The sequence below is a fragment of the Petaurus breviceps genome, unplaced genomic scaffold (assembly GCF_028583685.1).
Source record: "Petaurus breviceps papuanus isolate PSGF00001 unplaced genomic scaffold, PetGlider_PUasm1.0 173, whole genome shotgun sequence".
NCBI classification, from domain to species: Eukaryota; Metazoa; Chordata; class Mammalia; order Diprotodontia; family Petauridae; genus Petaurus; species Petaurus breviceps.
In genome coordinates, this window is record NW_027185759.1 from 11,354,892 (window position 1) to 11,378,961 (window position 24,070).

The 24,070-nt window shown below is 50.5% G+C and overlaps 1 protein-coding gene and 2 non-coding genes across 3 annotated transcripts in view; all 3 read right to left on the minus strand.

Annotated features, from left to right (window-relative positions):
• Positions 1-2,063: 2,063 nt before the first annotated feature.
• Positions 2,064-2,136, minus strand: TRNAF-GAA (transfer RNA phenylalanine (anticodon GAA)). Its single transcript has one exon. It is a non-coding gene; the product is annotated as a tRNA-Phe (tRNA).
• A 572-nt stretch (positions 2,137-2,708) lies between these two features.
• TRNAF-GAA (transfer RNA phenylalanine (anticodon GAA)) lies at positions 2,709-2,782 on the minus strand. The gene has a single exon. It is a non-coding gene; the product is annotated as a tRNA-Phe (tRNA).
• A 2,018-nt stretch (positions 2,783-4,800) lies between these two features.
• ESPNL (espin like) overlaps positions 4,801-24,070 on the minus strand; it is a 41,228-nt gene continuing 21,958 nt past the window's right edge. The window contains exons 6-10 of the mRNA XM_069083224.1: positions 19,160-19,199; positions 17,525-17,639; positions 15,970-16,054; positions 9,636-9,872; positions 4,801-7,050 (exon numbers count right to left, since the gene is read on the minus strand). Of these exons, the coding sequence (XP_068939325.1) occupies positions 5,500-7,050; positions 9,636-9,872; positions 15,970-16,054; positions 17,525-17,639; positions 19,160-19,199 (2,028 nt within the window). The 3' untranslated portion in view covers positions 4,801-5,499. The remainder of the gene's footprint in view (positions 7,051-9,635; positions 9,873-15,969; positions 16,055-17,524; positions 17,640-19,159; positions 19,200-24,070) is intronic.

Sequence of the window (24,070 nt, forward strand, 5' to 3'; positions counted from 1 at the left end):
AAAGGCTTCTGCGCTTCCAGGCAGCATGGAGTCGGTGGCAGGGGGCCTCTCGTCCCCATGGGGTATGGGCTGCCCCAAAGGTCTCTGGGTACTTGAGACAGCATAGTATTGGGGAGCATTCTGGACTGTGGGTCAGAAGACCTGAGTTCAAATCCTTCCTTTCACGCCTCTTAGTGGTGTGACTCTGGGCAAGTCTCTACACCATGCTCTAGCACAGCCTCACTCAACTCATCTTTAAAACGGGGGCAAGGACCAAACGCAGCTACCCCACGCAGTGTCTTTGTGAAGCTTCCAGCGACAACATGTAAGAGAACCCAATGGACTGTAGCAATGTGCCCTCCAGTGGCTGGTGAGAAGCAGCACAGCTCCCTAAGGGACGGAGGGACTCTGGACACTGGACCGTCAAAGCCTTGGCATCCAAGGAAGGAGAGAGTTAAACCTTTGTTTCTTGTTTTGTGTCTTTTTCAATTCCAATTCTATTTCCAGTGAATAAGCTTTTACACTGATCAATGTTAGTGAGTCTTTCTATAGACTGCTGGGCACTACCATAGGCAGACAGCACAGCACCTCGAGTCAGGAAGACGTGAATTCAAATTCAGCCTCAGACACTCACTAGCTGTGTGACTCTGGGTAATTCATTTACTTCCTGTCTGCCTCAGTTTTTTCATCTGTAAAACAGACACAATAATAGCACCTACTTCTTAGGGTCATTGTGAGATAATATTTGCGAAGCGCTTTACAAACCTTAAAGCATTCTGTAAATACTCACTATTGTTTTTTCAGTCATTTTCAGTCATGTGTGAAATTCTCTGGCCCCATTTAGGATTTCCTCAGCAAAGACTGGAGTAATTTCCCACTTCCATCTCCAGTCCATCTTACAGATGAGGAAACTGAAACAAACCAGGTTAAGTTACTTGCCCAGAGTCACACAGCTAGTAAGTGTCTCAGGCCAGATTTGAACTCAGGTCTACCTTGACTCCCAGCCCAATGCTCTATCCACTGTCCCACCTGACTGCCCTCACTATTGCTACTAGCCAGCATTTCTGCAGTTTAAGGTTTGCAATGCTTTACAAACATTTCTTGATGATTAAGATACTTCTTTTTATGGTGTTGCTATTATATAAATTGTGCTCTGGGTTTTGCTTGCTTCAATGAAAACTCCTGGGTTCATAGCCTAAGCTTTGATTAATTCATATAGCCAATGCCCTCCTTTTACAGAGAAGGAAACTGAGGACCAGTGGAGTAAAGAGATTTGCTCAAGATCACACAGCTAATTGTGAAGGATCTCCCCCTCTCTCCCTATCTTCTGGGGCCTCCCTCAGCCACCTGGAAGCCTCCTTAATGTAAACAGATCCTCTCCCTCTTCTCACTTTTTTATAGATTACAGATCTGTAATTGGAAGGAGCCTCTGAGGACATCTACTTCAAACCCCTCATTTCATAGAGGTCAAGTGACTTGCCCAGGGTCACACAACTAGCAAAGGAAAAAATGTGTTTGGGACCCAGAACTTCTCTCTCTAAATCTAGCTTTCTCTCCACTGTACCACAAGCTACTAACATTCCAATGAGACAGAGGGTCTGACCACTAGCCCCCCACTCTCATTTTACAGACAGATGCAGAGGAATCCAGATCGTCTTCTCACCATTAAACATCAAATTCTTATCCTCTGTCCCTCCTCCCCACTCTGGCCACCAACCTATCTCCCCTGCCCAGATCTGAGGAGGGAGGGGCTACAGGCACCACAAAGACCTCCCCTGGTCTACAGGCCTTAGTGAAGGGAAGCCAAGGAGAGAAATGACCCGGAGTTGTGTGCAGAAAGATGGACAAGGGAGGCTAAGCTGGGAGAATTCAGATAAGTGCTCTGAGTCATGCAGCCACTCATAGAATAATAGTTACAGCTGGAAAAACCCTGAAAGGCAGATGCCAAATGGCCCTCTCACCACCTCTGCAGTCACCATTGGCTACTTAGCATCCAAACGTAAATTTGAATTTGGTCTACTTGACTCCCAGTTCCCTGCTCAGTCCACTGTACCACCTATATCTGCCTAAAATATTCCCCCAAATGCCGAAACCCGGGATTGAACCAGGGACCTTTAGATCTTCAGTCTAACGCTCTCCCAACTGAGCTATTTCGGCTTCTAGCTCCTTAGCTGCAGGAGACCTGGAAATGAAAGCTGTTGCCCCAAAGTCTTTGGTATTCTTCAGTGACCAGAAATTGATAGACTTTAATTAAATGGACATGAAACTAAAGAAGATGCATTACCATCTGCCTTTCCACTGCATCCTACCAACCCCTGGACCCTTTCCTCTACATAGCCTCCTACATACAGTATATATGTTCCCTCCCTCCATTAATAATTAATATTGCTAATGTTTCTATAGCATCTTAAGATATAGATAGATAGATAGATAGATAGATAGATAGATAGATAGATAGATGAATGGATGGATGGATGGATAGAACTACCCACACGTGTGTGTACATATATACTCAAACATCTAGTTATGTAGATTTAAGCTTTACAATAACTCTGTGACTGAGAAAGTACTATTAGAATTTTTCATTTTACAGACAAGAAAGCTGAGGCTGGAAGTCATTAAGGGTGTTCCCAAGCCCACACAGCTACTAAGTGCCTGCTCTGAATGTCAGTCTCCCCTGTTCCCAGCCCAGAGACCTCTCCACTGTACTTCCCAAAATGTTCCCCAAATGCCGAAACCCGGGATTGAACCGGGGACCTTCAAGATCTTCAATCTAACGCTCTTCCAACTGAGCTATTTCGGCTTCCTGTGGCAGCCCTCTGGCACAGGGAGACAAGGCTGATGACTGCCATTTTATGCATCTCAGACTCAGAATTTTCCCAGTGGGAAGGCTACTCAGAGGCCAATGAATCCAGCCTATCTCTAAACTGCAATCCCCTTTGGAGTGTCTATGCCAAGTGGACATCCACCCTGGGCTTGGAGAGCTCACCACTCCCAAGACAGTGCTTTCCACTTTGGAATAGCTCTCAACGTTAGGACATATTTCCTGATACGAAGACTCAATTGGCTCCTCCATGGCTTCTCCTCATTGCTCCTGGTTCGACCCTCTGGGGCCAAGTGAGCAAGGTTCACCCCTATTCCATATGGCAGCCTGTCAAATACTCGAACATGGCAACCATGAACCAACGCTTCCCCCAGTCTCTTCTTTGATCTCCATACATGAATATATCTTAATAGAAAAAGGTCACCCCTTATCCCTCCCTTATCCTTTGATCAATATTGTTACTTTTGAGTAAGGTGTCACCTTCCAGAGCCAGATTTCATTCATGGGTCTTCATCTCACCAAGTTTCAGTGATTGACATATTCTATATATATTTTATATTTATTTATCTATGTACATGTTGTTTCTCTCCACTTTCCCCCACCCCAGTAGAATGCAAACTCCTTGAGTGTCGAGAGTGATTCATTTTGGTCTGTTCACCCCCATCCCCAAACAGGCTATCCTCACTTAGTAAGTGTTTAATAAATAGAACTCAATTATATTATTGGATCACATTGGATCTGGAAGGGACCACAGATGCCATCTAGACTACCCATCATTTTACACAGGAGGAAACTGAGGCCCATCAAGGTTAACTGATTTACTCAAGGTCACACTGCTATAAGCTTCAGAGGCAGGATTTGAAGTTCTTTGACATGAATCAACACTCTTCACCAATTGAATTGAATGCATAAAAGCAAATATACCTTAAAACACTGGTCTTTCAAGGAAAATGCATTGTGATAGGCCCACTGCACAGTTGGAACAAGGCGATGTTCAATCTGGAGGGTGACTTGGGTCCTCAAACTGACCTGCGGTCTCCCAGACTCATTGAATTTGGAGATGAAAAGGGACCTCGGTAGGCATCTGGTCTAGCCTGTACCCAGAAGGAATTCGCACTGAACTATGGCCAAGGGGTTATCCGATTTGATCCCAGCCCCGCCCTTCCTGCCTGTCCAGTTCTCCGCAATACCTGTCCTCTGGAGCCTTCCCAGCCTCCTTCACTGACTCTTCTTTGCTGCCCTGTCACCACCACAGGTGTCCCCCCAGCCCTTGTCCTGGGCCTCTTTTCTTTTCTCTCTCTATTCTCACATCTGGTGACCTCACCAGCTCCCGTGGGCTCCACTGTCATCTCTTTCCAAAAGACCCTCAGATCTATCTGTCCAGCTCTAGGGTCTCTGCTGAGTTACAGTCCCAATCACCAACTGCCTTTGGGACGCTGCTTGTCCCATGAGCATCAGACCCAGCATACCCCAGAGGAACTCAAGGCCTTTCCCACTTCTGAACAACCAGCCATGGAAGGGAGAGAACAAAATGCTTAGTCTAGAAGAAGAGCTGCTAACACTTCCCCTTCCTGGATTCCTGCCTTCTACTCTGCAGGCAGCTTTTATGTACCTAGCTGTTTGCACCGGGGTCTCTCATCAGAGTGTAAGCTTTTAGAAGGGAGGGATTGCCTTTACTTTCTCTTTTCTTGGCAAAGTGCTTGACATGTAGCAAATGCTTAATAAATGCTCAATTACTAGACTGACTGTGTGTGGTGCCATAAGTGCGACCTGGGAAGTAGTCTTAAAGAATGTGAGGGGTGTCACATGAAAGAGGCTTTAAGGTTGTGCAGAAAGCTGAATTTCAATTCGTTGTCTTCACTGGAATACCCTCATATTTCCAGAGCACTTTGAAATTTACAAAACCCTTTCCTCACAAAAACGGCACACAAGTATTCTCGTTTTACTGATAAGGCAACTGAGGTAACAAGGAAGTAGATTAGTCCGTGATCTCCCATAGATGGAGTGTCTGTGGTAAGATTTAAATTCAGGGCTCCTTAGTACAACCTCTTTCCACACTGCCTAAGAAATTCCATCTGACCATTCAAGTGGCCTCGAAGCGGGGCACGAGGACATATAGGGACCTCTCCTCCCACCAGGCCTTCAAACAGGCCACTAAGCGAAAGATTGAAGAAAGGATTCTTGGCCAGGGGTGGGTGGGCTATGTACTTTTTGTGGACTTTTCAACTCTGAGATTTTGTGATTCTGTGAAAACCAGAGAAAGGGGGCGTGTCTTGGGTGGGAGTGGGGACCATCCCTCGAGTCAGGAAGACGTGTGCTGAAGTCCTGACTCTGATTCGCTACGTAACCTCCCAAACACCAGGCTACTCCCCGAACCTGGGCCGGAGCCGATTTGAATCCATGGACTTTCCATGCCAGGAGTTGCCCCGACACATGAAAACCAGAGGGGCAGAGAGAAAGTCACGGCACACCCTCATCTTCCCAACTGGGCAAATATATTAGCAAATTTGGGGGCATAATCAACAAGTGTCCATAGATTCTCCTTCCACAAGCCCTGAAATGGGAAAAAAAAAAATGACGTGAAAGAAGCAGCACGGGGACAGGTCAGACAGAGGCCGGCTGGTTTTCAAACACACACGCACACAGAGACACGCACACACGAAGCCCAGGCAGGGGCGCGGGCCGCCCCCCTGGCCTCAGTCTCCAAAGCTGAAAATCTCCGCTTCTTTCTCCTTCCAGAAGGCGAAGCTCCTGTCGATGTAGCCGCAAATGTCTTCGCTATTGAAGCTTCCCAGCTCGGGGCAGCTGCCGGGCCTGCGGGGGCCGGCGGGGGCCGAGGCTCTGGGCGGTGGCTTGATGGAGGTCAGCCCCGACCTCCGCACCGGCTCCACCTCCCACGCCGGCTTCTTGCTGCTGCCGAAGAAGCGGGCCTTGATGTCCTCGAATCCGTCCTTCCAGCCGCGCCGGCCGGCCGCGATCTCGTCCGTCACGGCCTTGTGGAAGCTGCGCACCGTCTCCCAGCTGTGGCCGCCCAGGTGGTCGAAGACCTCGAAGCACAGCAGGTGTCTCATCTTGCGCTCGTCGGGGGGCAGGTCCAGCTCCAGGATCTGGAAGTAGCCCAGCATGAAGAGGTCCAGAGACAGGCTGTGGTAGTCCACGGGGGCCCCGTCAACGTGGGGCAGAAACATCTCGGGGGAGTATGTGACCGGCTGCCGGCTCAGGCGGCGGATCTGCCTCGGGGGCACGTGAGCCATGACATCCTTCCAGTTGCCCAGCAGGTGGGAGATGATGCTCCGCTGCTGGAGCAGGTGGCCCAACTTGCTGGACCCGCCAAGGGGAAACTCCGCAGGAGGCGGGGGCGGCTCCACTCGGACAGCCACGGCGGGCGTCTGGGGAAGGCCAGCCTTGGCGCACTCCAGCGTCCTCCTGGCCGCCGTCTTCAGGGCAGGGGTGTAGGCGGACTTCTTCCAGTGGCTCAGAAAGAGCATGACAATGCGTTCTTTCCTCAGGCTGGAGGACTCGGGCACGGCGAGGGGGCTGGTGCCCGCCTCGGAGGAAGCCTCCTCGCAGCTGACGCCCGAATCACTGGCCTCTTCAGGGTCCCCGGCCTGAGCGTTACTCTGCGCCCTGGGCAGCGTGATCACGGCAGCACCGGCTTCCCAGGAGGCCCCGAGGCCCTTCTCTGAGGGGCCCCTCACTCCACAGGGCAGCCCTGGGCTCGCTCGTCTCTCAAAGTTGTCCCTGAGGCTTCTCACCGACACGCCGCACTCCAGGATCTCCTTCTCCGCTGTGTGCCCGCAGGGGCCCGCCACACCCCGCCTGACCCGGAAGGAGGTTTTGGGGAAGGGAGTCTCCTTCAGCCTGGCCAGGCCGTTCATGTTCTTCAGCAGCACCGACATGCTCTTTACCATCCCCGAGATGTGGTTACACCAGGAAGGCAGCGTCTGGCCTCCCTCCACGGCCGCCGGAGGGGAAGACTCGTCCTTTCCTGGATCGCGGCTCAGGAAGCGACTGTTGACGGTGATGTTGACGACGGGAGCGGGGAGGAGGCTCTGGAGCTCCTCGGCCAGGCGCCCCAGCTCGCTCTCGTACTCCTGGCATTTCTTTCTCATCTGCAGGTTCTCGATCTGCTTTTCCAAGTACACCAGGTCGTCCTCTGTCAGCAGCTCCCCGTAAGGGCCCAGGATGGCGTTGTGGGTTTGAGAGTACCTCCAGTCCCCCGCCTCCACGGGCTCACCTCTGCTGCTCTGTCAGAAGGAAAGAGAAGGCGGGGGTGAGTTTACCCTCCTACTCCAGGCCCCTGGGCAATTCCCCCTAATTTCGAAGTCAAAGGTTTCTCTCCCTTCCCCACCCCTTGCTCTATTTGGGGGAATGGGCGGCAACTGTCCTTCACCAAAGAAAGGTTACAATTATTCTTAGGGGTAGGCAAGACTGAGGGAGGAGGTGTTCCTTGGGCAGGCATTTGCTAGCCCTGGATAGATTTCCAGTCAAAATTTCAATGGATTTGTACCGTCAAGGTCACAGGGACCCCCTCCCCACTTTCCCATTCTGTGTGATCCATTCCCCACCCCCACCATTTGCCCTCCACCTTAGATGAGCCAGGACTGTCTTTTAGGGGGAAAGACAAGGGCTAAATATTCTCCTGACCCCTAGCTTCAAGGGCCTCCCTATTCCAAGCCCCATTTTCTGATGTCCTTGGGTTGACTTCTAAGGCCGTTTTAAAATGGCTACAAGAACCTAGTTATCTTTGTCTCTTCCATTGTCTTGGTCACCATCATGACAGGCTGGGAAACGACAAAGCAGTTAGTCCAGTCGTGTTGCACCAACAGCTGCAAGCACCAGACATCACTGACACGATGATGGCTCTGTTTGTCTGCAGATGCCCAGCGCTCAACACCGCCCCCCCACCTCACTGCTCCTAGCTCTGGTGGGAATAGTGGCCGTGTTCACAAGTAAACCGGAAAGTCCCTTCTAAGAGGGAATCTCTGCAATAAGCAAAGACTCTCAATGCTCTTGTGAACGGAAACACTGAGAACAATAATAATAGCTGACATTTATGTGATGCCTGCTGTGTGCCAGGCACTGCAATAAGCACGATACAATTAGCATCTCGTTTGATCCTCACAACAATCCTGGGAGGGAGGCTTCGTCATTATTCCCACTGAACATAGAAGGAAACTGAGGCAAAAAGAGGCTTAGTAACTTGCCCAGGGCAATAGAGTTACGAATAAGCATTTGGGGCTCAATGTGAACTCAGGTCTTCCCAAATCCAGGCCTGACAAGCTAGTCACTGGGCGACCTGCAATGGCATGTTATTTTGCAAAATATATACTCTGGTGGTGTGGTAATCTGTGGGAGAGTTGTGTGTATTAAAGGGATTTTCCTTGTTATCCATGTTACTTGGCTGTTTAAAGCTATGTTCTGCTTCAGAAAAGTGTGCCTTGTTATTGGTCTAGTAAAGAAAACATTGGTGGGGGCTCATGGACTGTGACTCAGGAGACACTGACCTTGGCCCTCTGGGAGTTTTCAGAAAGAGCCAGATTGAGGGAGATATGTAACAGATGTAACAAACATATTCCATAACCAGGCTTCACAGTATGAGAGAGCACAGTGCAGCATATCCAGAGTCTTACTGGGCTCCTTTTGCTTCCTCAGTTCCCCAAAATGGAATTAGTAATTTTCAGAAAACAGTATCAGCCTTACTCCCCATGATCAGAGACTCAGAGTCTGACAAGTAGCTGGTAAGATTTCTCATTCACAAGACATTGATTCATTACCACTTATCGAAGAGCCCAGGGATTGGTGCTTAAAGCAGAAAATCTGATTTAGATATTTTTTAAAAGACCCTCCTCCAGGATGGCTAGGTGGCACAGTGAGTAAAAGCGCTGGCTTTAGAGTCAGGAGGACCCGAGTTCGGTTCTGGCCTCAGACACTTAACACCCACACAAAAAAAACTAGCCGTGTAACCTTCGGCAAGTTACTTAACCCCAATTGCCCTCCAAAAAGAAAAAGGCAAAAAAAATAAAAAAATAAAAAGACCCTCCTAACATGACTGTGGCAAAGAGGAAAATGCCCCAATTAGGATAGGACCCCATCTGTGGGAGGTCTGCCCTTATCACTGACCGACCCCCACTGCAGCTGTTTATTATGTCAAAGGTGACTTGTCTGGCTGTCATCAGACCCAGGAGGGTTTCCTTTCTAGTCTCTGGGGATCCCCTCAGGCTCCAGTTGGAGCCATAGAAGAGGCTTCCTGGCTGAGGCAGATCCTGCTTCAGCATCAAGGTCTCTGTCACTGGTCCATTAGACAGGGTGTCCTCTAGAACTCCAGGCTCAGTACACTCTTCCCCATCTCCTGACCTCTTGCTTCCATTCCTGGGACCTGCCCTGCTCCTATCTCTAGCCCCTCCCTCTCTACCCAGCCTGGCCTTGCTTTTCCAGCAAGACATAGACCACTCACCCACTCACTCCCTCTACCCTCCTCACAGGCACTCTGTGCAGGAAACTAGGACCTCTATGAGCTAAAGTTTCATTCTTCCACTGAAGCCGCCTCAGGACCTGGTACCCCCTCCCCCTGGATCACTATTCTCATCCTAAAACATTCCTCTGCCATAACTGGTCCTTTCTCCCATAGGATCTCTATTTCGGGGAGGGGGCCAAGCCATTCAACCTTCATGACTCTCCCACCTGTTCTTCTGACCACCCCCACCACCTTTCTTCCATTAGAATGCAAGCCCCTTGAGGGCAGGGATGACCTCTCTTTTGGCTTGTCTGGTGCATAGTAAATGCCTGCCTCGGTCAAACACTGACCAGCTTCTCCCAGAAGTCGCCATACCTTCCATTCTGTCATCTCCTCTGACCAAAGGCGGGCCTGCAGCTTTCGTACCATGACCTGCCGTTTCCATTCTGGGATAGGGTGGCCCTTCTCATCCTCGGTGGGTACCAGAGCATCGATGTCTGATGGGTTCAGTTCATCTATCGTTAGTGAGACGAGGCTATCCTTGGCATCATCCTCTGGTTCCATCTTCTTCCCCTGCTCGGGGGATTTATCCTCATTGTATATCGTGGCAACCTTGAAGGGAACCAGATTGTAATAAATGGGGAGCCAGGAAAGGTTTGGGGCAAGCCACCTGAGCCTAAGGATCCAAGGGATTATCGCACTCAGAGAGTCAGTCCTGTGTAAATGCCTCCAAGCAGCTCCAGGATACAGGGGCTGGGAGTAGGGGTGATGCGCTGGTGATATTCTACAGTCTTGGGGGGAGAGGGAGGGATAAGGGAGGAGAAGGATGGAAGCAGAGACAGCAATGGGGTCAGGTTTGGGAATAGCCACTGTGCTTCCAGCCTTCGATGGATAGGGAGATCCAATCGGCACTGACAGATTTCACCTTTTTGTTTACATCTGGCACAGGTAACTACTGTAAGTGAATGCACAATTAATAAGCATGGTCCTTCATGCAGATGAGCATTAAGATCACAGGCTTGGTGCTTGTGATTTCACAGGACACCCCTCCCCCATTTTACAGATGAGGAAACTGAAGCCTAGAAAGTCAAGTGACATTCCCAGGCTTACACACCTAGGAAGTATCTGAGGCAGGATTAGAACTCAGTCTTCCTACCTCCCAGCCCAGCATCACTAAGTTACAAAGTGAGGGAGGGGAGGTGAATCCTGAAGGAGAGGGAGCTGAGGCTCCTTTCCAGGTTCTTTTTTTTTTTGGAGGGGGGAGGGCAGGGCAATTGGGGTTAAGTGACTCGTCCAAGGTCACACTCCTTTCCAGGTTCTGAAGGATCTTTAGCAGCCCCATGAGCCCCCATGAAGCCCCCAGAATAGCCCCAGTTCCAGCCTCAGGTGACAGATGCTTTCCAGTCCATGGGATGGGGATAGTTCCGAGTGATACTCCCAGGAGCACCTGATGGCACTTAATGAAATAAAAGAGCAGTAAATTTAGAAGCAATTAAAAGGCAATATCTGTTTTCATCAGGTACAGTCACCTGTGTCCTTCTATGCTCCTTGGAGCATGTCATTAAGCCAAGTACTGGAGAGTCGGGTGTTCACTGCACAAGTCAAAAAACATCAGTTAAGCATTTCAGATGTGTGGTCACTAGGGAGGCTCTCTCTGGGGATACAAGGAGAGGAGTGGGCATCCCAGAAGAGGCGGCAAGGGTTCGAGTGTTCACCAGGGAATAGGAGCTCAGTTCAACAAGCATTTATGAAACACCCCCCTTATGCAGGGCACTGTGATGGAGGGAAAAAATGCAATGATCCCTTAGTTCATTGTTGTTAATGTCTAGAACCACAGTTGTGCAGATGCAGTATTCTAGAACTCTACCCCTCCCCCCAGTCCTGAACCCTCAGAACAGGAGAGGGTCAGACCCCTGAGACTGGGGCCATTTCCTAATGTCACAGATCTAGCAGGCACCAGAAATGAGGAAACCTCAGCCCTGGGAAGTTAACTGACATGTCCTGGATGCCATAGCCAGGAAGTCAGACAAGAATTGAATTGGATTGCACTGAAGGAGTTTATATTCCACATGGGAAAACAACATGGACATATGAACAAATGCACAACATTTTCTTGCTCAAACCTGTGATTTCATCAGTCTAGGAACCCCTTTCTACCAACAAAGATGGTATATACCTACCCTATAACTGATAGACAAGTATGCTAATGCATTGGTGGAAAAGCTGGGAATTCATTGGTCCAACCATTTATGAAATAGGTTGAGAATAACAAAGAAAGTGACAAAATTTCCTTAACTTTGACCAAGAGGTCCCACTGCTAGTGACCCTCATCCCCCAAGGAGGTCATTGACCAAAACAAAAGTTCCACATATATGCCAATATAATCTCTTTGTCACCATGAATAAATATTTTGGCATATTGAGAAATATGGATTGGAAAATGGTTAAACAAACTGTGGTACCTGAATGTAATGGAATATTTTCTGTAAGAGGAATGTAGAGAAGTATAGACAGACCTAACATGACCTGATTTAGAGTGAAGTAAGCAGAGCTAGGAACCACTATATACAGTGACTGCCACCATGGCCATGGGAAGAACACTTACCATAATATAATACAAGCTGAGAGTTGCCAGATCATAAAGAATAAACTTGGCCCTAACAAAGAGACAAGAGAAGACAGCTCCAACCTCTCTTTGTAGAGGTCAGAGCCGAAGGTCTTATTTTTAAGACTTTTAAGTAATAGCCTGACATAAGGTTTAACACACACATACACACACACAATTACACAATTATAATACCTAAATGCAAAAAAAGAGGTACAAGGAAGGGCTTGTGTGACATCCAAGAGGATACAGTCTAACCCAGCAGCCTCGTTCACGTGTGCCCAAGAAAGGGGCTGTGAGGAGGAGTTGCCAAAGAAATGAGAAGCTTGAGAAAAGTGGAAAAGAAAGCCCCCGCCCCCCCCCCCGGGATGGCAGTGGCAGAAATATGCCGTTAATGAGAAGCATATAATGGATAAAGGGCCAGACCTAGATTAAGGAACACATTTGTCTAAATTCTACTTCAGATCCCTATGGCCCAGTAGCTGTGAGCAAGTAATTTGTCTCCCTGAGACTCAATTTTTTTCTTCTGTAAAATGGAGATCATAACGCCTACCTCATAGAATTATGTGTATGTAAGCAGGTTTTACAAACTTCGAAGTTGAGGATAAGCATCAGTTTTTTCCACACTAGATGCCCCTTTCTGTGCTGATTCCAGCATCATTTCAGCCCAGGAAAGTTTCATCAGCCTGTGTCAGGAATCCATCCCTCAGCTCCTGCTCCTAGGCCCCGAGGGGATGTAGTACCTTGGAAAGCTCTCTGGATAAATTCTGAGGTCCTGGGTTCAAACCCACACCTACTTGCTGCCTGTGCAACCATTGGCAAGTCATCTATCCTCCCTCAGTTTCTTCATCTATAAAGTGGACAGCCCTGTCCAGTTCTAAATCTGTGGTCCCCTAGGACACTGAGTGGCATCACATTTCCCTGTCCCCTACCTAGGACTCAGACACTGAACTCATTCACACTAGAATGGAAATGATTGAGATCAGATCTTTCCTGAGACCAGCTTTTGGTAATGGGCAGGGAAGGAGAGGTGAGGATGCCGGACCTCTGGAGACAGGAGAGGCCCCATCTTGCATATGTGGGAAAGGGGATTCCTAGAGCCCTAAGAGTAAACCTGGACAACTTCCCCGTCCTGCCTGAGTTGGAGCCCTCCGCAGAATGCCTGCTCAGAGCATCACAAGTGCAGAAACCACAAAGCACGGCCTTGGCCCAGCTAATTAGTTTCTCTAGGTCTCCATTTCCTCTACCATAAAATGACGGGGGGGGGGGGCCTCTTTCAGGTCTAGGTCCCATGACACCCACATACGTGTGTCTGGGCTGTTCTGATCCGCTCCCAGAACAAGCATTTCATAGAACCTTAGATTTGGACCTTGGGGATCATTCAGGACAACTCTTTCCATCATTCAGATCAAAGGCATCAAACAAGCAGCCCTCAACACTTCTGTGTGACTGACCTAGATTAAAATGCAATTGGGAAGTCTGTAACAAAATAAACAAACATTCAATAAAACACGGATGATGTTAGTGTGTGGCTTTTTAGGTCAATGTGCATCAGGTGAGTGCCCTCACAGATGCTTTTATTTGAGTGTGACCCCACTGTGAGGATTATTAGAAATTGTGTTGGCCCAAACATCTGGCTCTTCCAAAGCACTGAGGACTGGTGTTCCCACTGACTTTTGACCACCGTCACTGGGCTTCTCCAGTAAGAGAGCGGAGGGAAGAATGATATTCTTAAGACTCCAGGGTCCAAGCCCTAAACACAAACACACCCCTTTCCCGACTTGGCGGCTGAGTGAATTGACGATGGTGCCCGCTTGTTCCTGTTACCACCATCATAGGTCCAAGCCCTGACTCTCCGGTGCCCCTCTTGGCTACCTAACTCTCAGGTTTTTTCATTTTAATGATTTGCCCTATTTCTGAACCAACACTGTTGTTGTAGTTAGGTGACTGTGACAAACATTTTGTGAGTCGGTAGCAGGGTTCAAATATCCAGAAGCAATGGAGATGATTCCGTATCTGAGGAGTGATCGAAACTGAGAGCTCACCCTGGAGGGTGCAGTCCCCAAAGTGGATTGTATGCCCAGGGACCCTGAAATTTAACTCCAAAGAACCTCAGGGAAGAGGGTCTGGAACTTCCACTGGTTGCCAGATCCATGAGTGGGAATTCTGATAACCAGGACAAGTTTATTCAGGGATTGGAGGGAGGGGAGCCAGGTCAAAAAGGTGGTGGTGGGGTGTCATTTCTTGGCCCATGGCTTGTCCTGGGACTGAATCGCTCACAATTCAGAGAAGTATAACTCCTGCCCCAGACCTGCCTGGCCTCTTACCCCAAAGGAATAAAGACCCTGAAGTGCCCCTTTTCCTACAGCTGAAAGTCCCCAGAGGCTCTGGAAGGGTCCTCTTCACCCAGGGGTTTCCTGTATTGGTCAGAGGATTGCTCCATTCCAGGAGAAGCCCCAGCCCTGTGCCCAGAAGGCCAGGGACTCTTATAGGTGGGGGGACCCTTCCAAGACTGATATTTCCCAATGGCCTTCCTCCGAGCAGCTCACTTTCTCTGATTTGGACCCCCTGGGACTAGAACAGCAGAGTGGACTCTGTCCTCACCCTCCGCTGAGGAGGTACAGCCTCTTTTCCCTTTCCCTGGATGAACCTCTTTGGGGAGGAAGCATGCCCCCACAACACTCTGAGACACAGCCCCCATTGCCCATCCTAGTTTCTTTGCTGGAAACCCAGATGCCCGATATCCTCGTAACTATTGCTTGCTGACAAACACCAGAGCAGTGAGTGTGCACGGGGCTGGTCTCTGTGTAGAGCTGAGACCCGACTTGCTCTGGGGGAGCTGGTCCCAGGCCCACCTTGGACCCCGCCCCCAGTCCCAGCCTCTCCCTTGCAGCCCCCAGCTCTGCATGAGTTCCCTGGCTGTAAGTGTCTGTGGAAGATTCTGCCTACAAGATCGAAGCTGCAGAAACAGCCCCGAGCAGTGAATGGTCTGGGGCCGAATGAATGCAGCAGCATTTCCTAGTGCAGGGATGTGATCGGGAGCCTGCAGATGAGCCTCCTGCTGTCACCACTGGCTGACACCACGTCTATGGTCCAGTGACTGGTCACACGGCCAGACTTGGGATCGTTGGTCTGAGAGCTGGAAGGGACCACAGGGGACCCTCAGTCTAGGGTCATCACGTTACAGATGAGGAAACTGAAACCCAGCCAATGTCCCGAAAAGCCCACCTTTGAACCCTGGCCCTCTGACTCCTCGTATGGACAGGCTGCTGCCCATTTTACAGGTGAGGGAACTGAGGATGAGAGAAGTTAGCTGACTTACCCTGGGTCACACAGCCAGTATTTAAATCCAAGTATGTCCTGACTGTGGCCTAGGGGTCCCTCCGCTAGACCACACAGTCTTTCAGTGCCTGCTGTAAGTGGAAAAATGCCACATCTCAGCGTCCTGCTCCTTCTGCTCTTCCAGGAGGGGAGAGAGGAGCCGATGAAACCTGACCCTCTGTGCTTCTGGGGCTCCCGAGGGCCTGGACTTAGTAGAATGCTTCCCAGGAAAGATGAGCCCTCCCCCAGGCTCCTAAAGGACCATCCAAGTGTGAAACACAACAAAGGAATTTGGAGGAGAGGGATGTGGGGAAGAAGAGACCCAAGGGGAGTGGGGAAAGACCACTTAAAGGGCCAGTGAACAGCGCAGGGCCTTCCAGGAATCCCCCTGACCAGGTAGCCTGGGGGAAGGAGAACCATCCCTACACTCCCAGTCAGAAGGTCAGGCCCTCAGCTGCCACCCCCTGGGAAAGAGCCAGCCCTGGGCAACTCACCATGAGGAGGAGAAGCTGGACCTCCCAGCCCACCAGCCTGGACACACCTGGACAGCCCATCATGCCGCACACCAGCCTCCTCCAGGGAGGATGGGGGGTCAGGGAGTCAGGCTTAGCATCGCATCAATATTTGAAGGCCGGTATCAGGTGGCTGGCTCACTGCAGGATGGGGTGCTGGATCTCTTACCTGAAGCTGTCAGTTGGTAGCTTGGGGGCCTCCCTTGGGAGAAAACTGCCAATCCTGGAAGCACAAAGGTCGGATCTTCCAGGATGGACCAAGAGAAACTCACAGGGAAGCGGGTGGGACCCAGGAACCACGTGGGATCAGGGACCTGTGTTCCTGGGGGCTGCAGCACCATCACTAAATGCCATACACTGGGTGTGACAAACCCCCATCACTCCTCAGAGGGAGGCCCCAGGGGAAGGATGCTGGCCCTAGACAAGGCCTGGCTTCATATCCTCTGTCTGAAACTACACCAGCCTCCTGACCGCTCCTTCATCTCCTAACTCCACGACTTTGCCTTGGCTGTGCCCCATGCCTGGAAGGCCCCTCCTCCTCAGCTCCACTTCCTGCTTCCTTCTGGACTCAGCTCAAAGCCAACCCTATCCCCCTTAATGCTGGTGCCTTCCCCCTTAGGCCTTCTCCCCCGTTAGAATGGGAACGCCCTGAAGGCAGTGACTCTTCTTGTCTCTTCGGCCCCCAAACCTAGCACAGTGCAGGGCACACAGTAAACACCTGTCAGCTGACTGAAGCACCCAGGGAGGGGCTTGGGCCCCATGGCCTTTGCAGCCCTGCCCAGCAGCCTCCTAATTCCAAAGCCAAGGTCACTGAGGAGTCATGGTCCCCAAAAGGCCAGGGATCAGGGCTGTCTTGTTAAGGGCACGTTCTCATTGCTGAGGACGAACTGCCAGCTGCGACCCATGCCCATGCTTTCAAGGAATTTGGGTATAAGATCCGCTTTGCAGGAAGAGTACATGGGAATGAAAGGAATGTGTCTTGGCCCACTCGGAAGGTGCTTCAGGCCTCTAATGCATTATTCTGCTATTTTGTCCAGACCTGTCGTGGCATCATGTGGGGAAGATCAGGAGAAGAAACCTCCCTGCTTCTTGGGGCAGTGGTTCCTAACCTGGCAGCTGTGAATGTCTTTTTAAAAATATATATAATTACTAATTTCAATGGGATACATTTCCTTTGTATGCAGAGGAGGGCTCCCTCGGTCTCCCCAGACTGATGGGAGGGGAGTGGCTGAGGGAGGAGTCCAGAGCAATGCCTGGGTGGGGAGCTTACTCAGGGTCACACCATCAGTGTGTGTCAGGAGAAGGGCTTGAACCCAGGCTGTCCTGACTTGAGAAAAGCCCTCCATGCTTTGTAGCCAGTCTTAGGAGCGTTAAGTATCACTTCGCAGGCTTCTGGTGGGAAATCTGGCTATTGGAGCACTGTGATTGTCTGCCCTCTGGGTACACAGCAGCTCCTGATGCCGGATGACCAAGAGGTGAGTAGGCTGGCCTCTCGTGCCTGGCCAAAGGTCTCTTCTGGCTGGCTGAGAGCTTGGCCCTCTCCTCTCACTGGCCTTTGCTTTTTTTCTCTCTTCTTTCCGGTGGCATTGGCACCTTGGCTAGGTCTTGGCATACATTATGCAGGGGCTACTGCAGCAGTAACATAACCCGATGGCTAAAGAAAATCATGGCCCGCTCTATGAAAACCCTGAAATCAAACCTGGTGGCTGAGATGCTGTTACAAGCCCTGAGCGACCAGACTCTTCTAGTCCTTTCCTGAGCAGGGTTCTGAGGGAGGGGAAGCCAGCAGGCCAGCCTAGAGGCAGGGGGCCTGGGGCTGCCCCTCACCATCTGCTGCCCTCTCTGGGCTGGCCTGCAGCTTCCCCCTGGGGCGAATGAGGGGGCCCGCCTACATGCATGCCAGTGCCTCTTGGAGCTCGAGGACTGCAATGATTTTTAGAATCTAAAGGGGTATAGGGCTCCAGGGAAAGAATAAGCCGGCTGTAACTCTGCCCTGCTGCCTTGGGAAGTTTCCCAGAATGAAACCTGGAAATATAGGCAGGAGTCAAGCTAATGGCTTCACATTTTACCCTAGAGCCCAACCTGAGCTCTACATCAGGTCTGTGCTTTGATCAGGAAGGTTTTTTTTTTTTTTTTGCCAGTTCTGTGGAGGGGGCGATGAGGGGGACTAGAGCCATGGAGCCTGATTAGGGGACTGCTGCAATAGTCCAGGCCAGAGACGGTGGGGATTGTGCTGTGATTACTATTCTCTTTCCAGGTTGTTTCTTGTTCCTCATCCTCTTTCTGGTATGCTACATTCCAGCCAAAGCACCCTGCCTGCCATAGCCATACACAACATTACATCTCCCCATTTGGACAGGTTTGCCCCCGGGCCAGCGTAACGGGCTCCTCAACTCTGCTTCTCAGAATCATTACTGTCCTTTAAAGCTCAGCCCGGAGGGGCCTCCAGTAAGAAGCCTTCTTTCCTGATTCTTTGATTCCTCTCTGGACAAAAAAAGGGGGAAATCACTTTATTTGCATTTACTCTGTATCCATTTACCTGCATATATGTTGTCCTCACCTCCCCTCACTAGGCCCTGCTCCTTGGAAGCAGGGACTGCTTCATTTCTGCCTGCTGGTAACAAAGTAGGTGCTCAAGAAATGCTGGCTGAACGGAATTGGATAATTATTGCTGACGCATCGTTTGCTAGAAGAACACTCTGGGCAGCCTTTTCTGGGTTCGCATTTGGAGCACCCAAGGTCCTCTCAGTCACTTTCTTTAACTCCAACAATGCCAATATTGTGGCCTAATACTTCATAAAAAGTGTATTTATCCTGGCCATGCACTGAAGAGATTGCCCCAGACGTATGCCAAGAGGACACAGAACAAGACAGCAAACTGGGCAGACTTTGGGTCCTCCTTGGAGAAGAAAATATTGTTGGGGTTGGAGTTTGGGGGCTTGACATGCTGGGCAAGATGTGCCCACATAGAAGATGTTGCCCTAAGTGGGCCTTTAAAAGAGGTTGAGAATAGAAAATGGTGCCCCGTTAGGAAACCTGGCATTCATTCTTTCCAGTTCCCTGAGCAGGGCACTACCAGCACCACCCCTGCCATTTACTGATGTGAAAAGGACACCATGGCCAATTGGAATCAGAGCTGTGGTCGCCATTATTCATTGGGAAGGACTCATATAGCTCTGAGCTCCTGAGCCGCCTAAATACACTGAACACTGACCTCTGTGGTGGTTTAGCCATCGGGGGAAATCTTTGGTCATTTATCCTCACCAACTCTTTGCTGGGAAGCAGTAAATAGGTCATACCTGTAGGGTCATGTGGGCTTGGCACCTTGCTTGCCTCAGTTTTCTCATTGGTAAAATGGGGATAATAATCGTATCTACCTTCTGGAGTTTTTAAAATGAAGTAATAATTGTAAAGCCCTTAGCACAGTGCCTGGCACATAGTAGGTATGATATAAACGTTAGCTATGATGAGGAGGAGGAGGAGGAAGAGGAGGAGGAAGAAGCTTCCTTGTTCTGAACTATTTCTAATGTTCTCATCAAAGTTTTATGACCGTGAACGGGCACAACAAGGAGTATGGGGCGGGCAAGGAATGGTGTTTCCCTGGTAGGATGGGGCTGTGAGATCAGGTCTTCTTGCCTATTCCACACCAAACTTCAGAGTAAGATGAGAATCGGGGGTACCAGGTAAGAAGGGCTGGAGTCGAGGCCAGCTCCCAGAAAGCTAGCTGATAGCCTGGGCACCCTCTGGGGTTGGAGGCTGCACAGAGGAGGCGGGAAGCAATGATCCTGGCCAACATCTGGCCAGCACCTCAAAGTTTGCAGTGGGAGGGAGGGAATAAACATTGATAGAGCACCTACTATGTGCTAGGTGCTGTGCTCAGCATTTTTACAAATACGATCTCATCTCAGCCTGTGCAAGGGCATTGCCCATAGTGTCTCATGTGAGCCTTAAAATAACACAGCTATTCTTAGCCCCACTTTGCATGTGGCAAAGGTGAGGGGTAGAAAAGTTAAGTGACTTGTCCAGGTTCACACAACCAGTATTTATCAGAGGCAGGATCTGAATCTATGTGGTAGCAAGGGGGTGCCACAGTGCTCAGAATGCCAGGCCTAGAGTCAGGAGGACCTGAATTCAAATCCAGCCTCAGATGCTTCCTAACTGTGTGACCCCAGGATAAGTCCCATAATGGCCCTCTGCCTCAGTTTCTCCATCTTTAAGATGAGGACAATAATGGTACCTACCTTCTAGGGTTACTGTGAGGATCAAATAAGAAAAAGTTTACAAAGCACTTAGCAAACTTTATATCAAGCCCAGAACCTTGGTTTCAATTCTCTCGGATGTTCTTTGAATGGAAGGTTAAATGAACAAATGAAGATGTGGACAAATGAATAAATGAATTAGTACATTGGCACTTTGAGCCCCTGTCATTTCATTGGTGTGGGTATTTCCCCACCAATACAGATCAAAGTTCTTCTAGAACTTACTCAGTGGGCTTCAAGAGATTCTGGGCCAGCCCAACAGCAAGCCTCTTTGAACTCAGCCAGGTGAGCTCTCAGGCAGACAGAAAGGCAGGCAGGCAGACAGAAAGGCAGGCAGGCAGACAGGCAGACAGGCAGACAGGCAGATGACAGGCAAGCAGACATAAAGGCAGGCAGACAGGCAGACAGACAGGCAGGCAGGCAGACAGACAGGCAGGCATAAAGACAGACATACAGGCAGGCAGACAGACAGACAGGTAGATGACAGGCAGACAGACAGGCAGGCAGGCAGACATAAAGACAGACATACAGGCAGGCAGGCAGACATAAAGACAGACATACAGGCAGGCAGACAGACAGACAGGTAGATGACAGGCAGACAGATAGGCAGGCAGGCAGACAACAGGCAAACAGACAGGTAGGCAGTCAGGCAGATGGACATGCAGGCAGACAGATGGACAGGCAGGCAGACAGGCAGGCAAGCAGAAATGAAAATGCGAACAGCAGGAGGGCATTTAATGTAAAGTGACATGGCAGCAAGTCTGCCTCCCTGGGTTCTGGTCTGGACTTGTTCCTTGACTCACTTGGGCTGGGGGGGGGGGCAGTGAGTTCACTCTATACCACTCACTCTAAGCCTCAGTTTCCCCCACTGTAAAATGGGGGGATTGGACTAGGGGGCTCTCTGAGATTCCTTCTGGCCTGGATGGGGGAACTTCTCTATCCCTGGTTCTAATCTCTGACTCTCCACAGGTGTGTGGAACCAACATCGGACTGACCAGGAGGCTGTAAGCCCCTCCAATGCCAGGGCCCCGGGGGATATGCAAAGGAGGGAAGGTAAGGCCCTTGGTCCAGCAGGATGAAATCACAGGTAACAACTGTAGGTCATTTGTCATGAGGGAAATGATCACCTCCAACACCTTTTGCCGGACAGTCTGTGATGGAAGATACCCAAGCCGGGAGGCCCCGTGATACCTGATCTGCTGTTAATATTGCAGCAGGTTGCGTCAGAGCCTTGCTGCGGGTGGGGTGGGGGTGGGGGGCCTAGCCGCGGCTGGGGGGAGGGGGGCCAGGGTTCTAGAGGGGATTGGGCCAGGTGGAAGCCACAGAGGGGATGGGGGATGGGCCTCTCCTCCACCCAATGGCCAGCTCCGGGGCCACCTGCTGGCTCCTGCTTGGTGCACTAATTGTGGCTGCCTCTGGCATTTATCACAATATAACTTGGTCAGAGGGGCAGCTCCGTGGTGCAGTGGATAGAGGGCCAGCGCTGGAGTCAGGAGGACCTCAGCTCAAATCCATCCTCAGCATGTATGAGCTGTGTGACCCTGGGCAAGTCACTTTACCCTGTTTCCTACTTTTCCTCACCCATAAAAACAGCTGCAGAAGGAAATTGCAAACCTCCTCCAGTATCTTTGCCAAGAAAACCCCAAATGGGGTCACAGAGAGTCAGACCCAACCAAACAACCAAACCAAAGGATGCTCCACCCCAGTCTCCACGGATGTTGTTCCAAGCCTTTTCTCCTCTGCCCAAGCCTCCATAACATCCCCCACCACACACACGCCACTGCTGAGAACCTTCCTACTTTGCAGAGAAATGCAGGCCCCGAGCGCCCTCCTTTCTTCCCCCACTCTCCTCCCTTCTTTATCACAGGGCCCTCCCATCTCTGAGCATCCTGGAACCTGCCGTCTCCCACCTTCTCCAGCAGATCCCCCCATGATCACCCCCTTTCTTCCTTTATCATCCATCTCTCCCCACCTAACAGTACCTTCCATGCTGCATATAAGCGTGCCTTCTCCCATTCTTTAAAATATCAGTCCTCACGGGCCCACACTTTTCGTCCCTTCCCCATCCAGACTCTTAGAAAAAGCTTTCTACGCGTTCTGCCTCCACTTGCCTTCTCCATGTCTGCTGACCCCTTTCTAGGCTGGCTTCTGGCCTCCTCACCCAACCACGCTTTTCTCAGGCCGCGTCCTCCACCCCTGCAGCCTTTGATGCTGCTCTCTCCTCCCCGGGTTTTCATGACACTGAGCTGTCTTGGTTCTCTGCCTACTTTTCACTGATTGATTGACATGGAGGTAAAGTGATTGTCTGTGGTCAAAGAGGCATTAAATGTCAGATGGCGGATGGGACCCCGGGTCAAAGATCAAGTCCATGCCTGCCTGTTCATGAAGCCATCCCTGATGCCCTTGGCTGCCAGTGCCCCCCGCACTACCTTCTACTTGTTTTGTCCATGTTTTCATATGTGCACATGCTTTTAAGGGGGCATGTTATTAAATATGAATGTAAGTGTGACTTTACTAAATCCTTTAAGGGTCCCTCCGCGAGGGAAGGAATGCTTCGTCTTCGTCTTGAGGACAAGACCTGGCCCCTAGGAGACATTTGGTTAATGCTTGTGGACAGACGGGCCCCTGACTCCAGGTCCAGGGCTCCACTCTGAGTCCTCTTCAGTCCAGGCTGACAGGCATTTTCTGAGCCCTCACTGTATTCCAGGACTTGTGCTCAGTGCTAGGAATGTACAGAGAAAAACCAACCGACTCCTGCCTTCAGGAAGCTTCCATTTGACTGTGGACAGACAGTGTGTCGAGAGATGCTTTAGTACACAGAACGTACCAAGGAATTTTGACGAGGAGGGAAAGATTCTGACAATTAATGGATCACCAAAGGCCTGGTGGAGGAGGGACACCAGAGCTGGAAGCCCAGGAGTCTACATGAAGATGGTGCCCCAAGAACCGTGAGCATTCAAAATGGCGCCCTGTGCTTCTGAAGGGCTGGGAGTAGACTCACAGAAAAGGTGGGAGGAGAGCTAAGACATCAACAACCGCTCATGGATAAGACCAAGAGGGTGCGGCCGAGGGGTCAGGCAGAGGCCTAAGGCCACGTGGCCACCAAAAGCCCACAGATCCAAAGCTATGCACCAAACACTGACAACCACTCTAACTTGATGAAATCAAGGCCCAAACTAACTATCAATTTTTCTCCCTGAGAGAGAAATAAACCAAAGGTGGAGGATGATGGGGGAAGAAAACCATGGCAACGATTCAGAATGGAACCAAACCTGCAGCTTTTCTAAAATCTCTGAAGGAGGATATAGCCTTCAGGGCAGCTAGGTGGCACAGTGGATAGAGTGCTGGGCCTGGAGCTGGGAGAATCTGAGTTCCAATCTGGCCTCAGACACTTACCAGCCGTGTGACCCTGGGCAAGTCACTTAACCCTGTTTGCCTCCATTTCCTCATCTGTGAAATGAGCTGGAGAAGGAAATGGCAAATTCCTCCAGTGTCTTTGTCAAGAAAACCCCCAATGGGGTCACAAACAGTTAAAGGCGATTGAAACCACTGAACAATAATCACTGTGTTCTTTCTGCGTCCTGCTGAGGATGAGGGGGGCGCTGATTCAAGTAGTCGCCTAGGCCATGAAGGGTGAGGCTGCCAAGTAGACGCCTTCTCACTTTGTCAGGGATGAGGGTGGGGAGGCCAGACCTGTGACTTAATTGGAACTTCTAGTGTGGAAGCTCCCTCTGCATCACAGAACCTGCGGCTGATAATCTCCAAACATTGCCTGTAGTGTGGCCCCACAGCCAGGATGTGTGTGTCAAAAGCCACATCTAAACCCAGGTCTTTCTGCCTGGAAGGCTTGTGGTCTATTCTGCCATGCAGCTCCCTGCCTCCTGCCATGCTGCCCTCCTGGAGCCAGTCCCAGGGAGATGTGCAGACCCACAGAAGCATTTCTGAAGCCTGGACAAGGTGGAAATGTTGTGCCCTGGGGGTAACTATTAGAGGGTGATTTGGGGTTTCACCATAACTCAGGTATGAGACTGGCCACAACATTCAGGCCAATTGGCTTGGATTTGCAGGCAGCAAAGCTGTGATAATTTATAAAAATGAAGGTTAAAAAGGAACC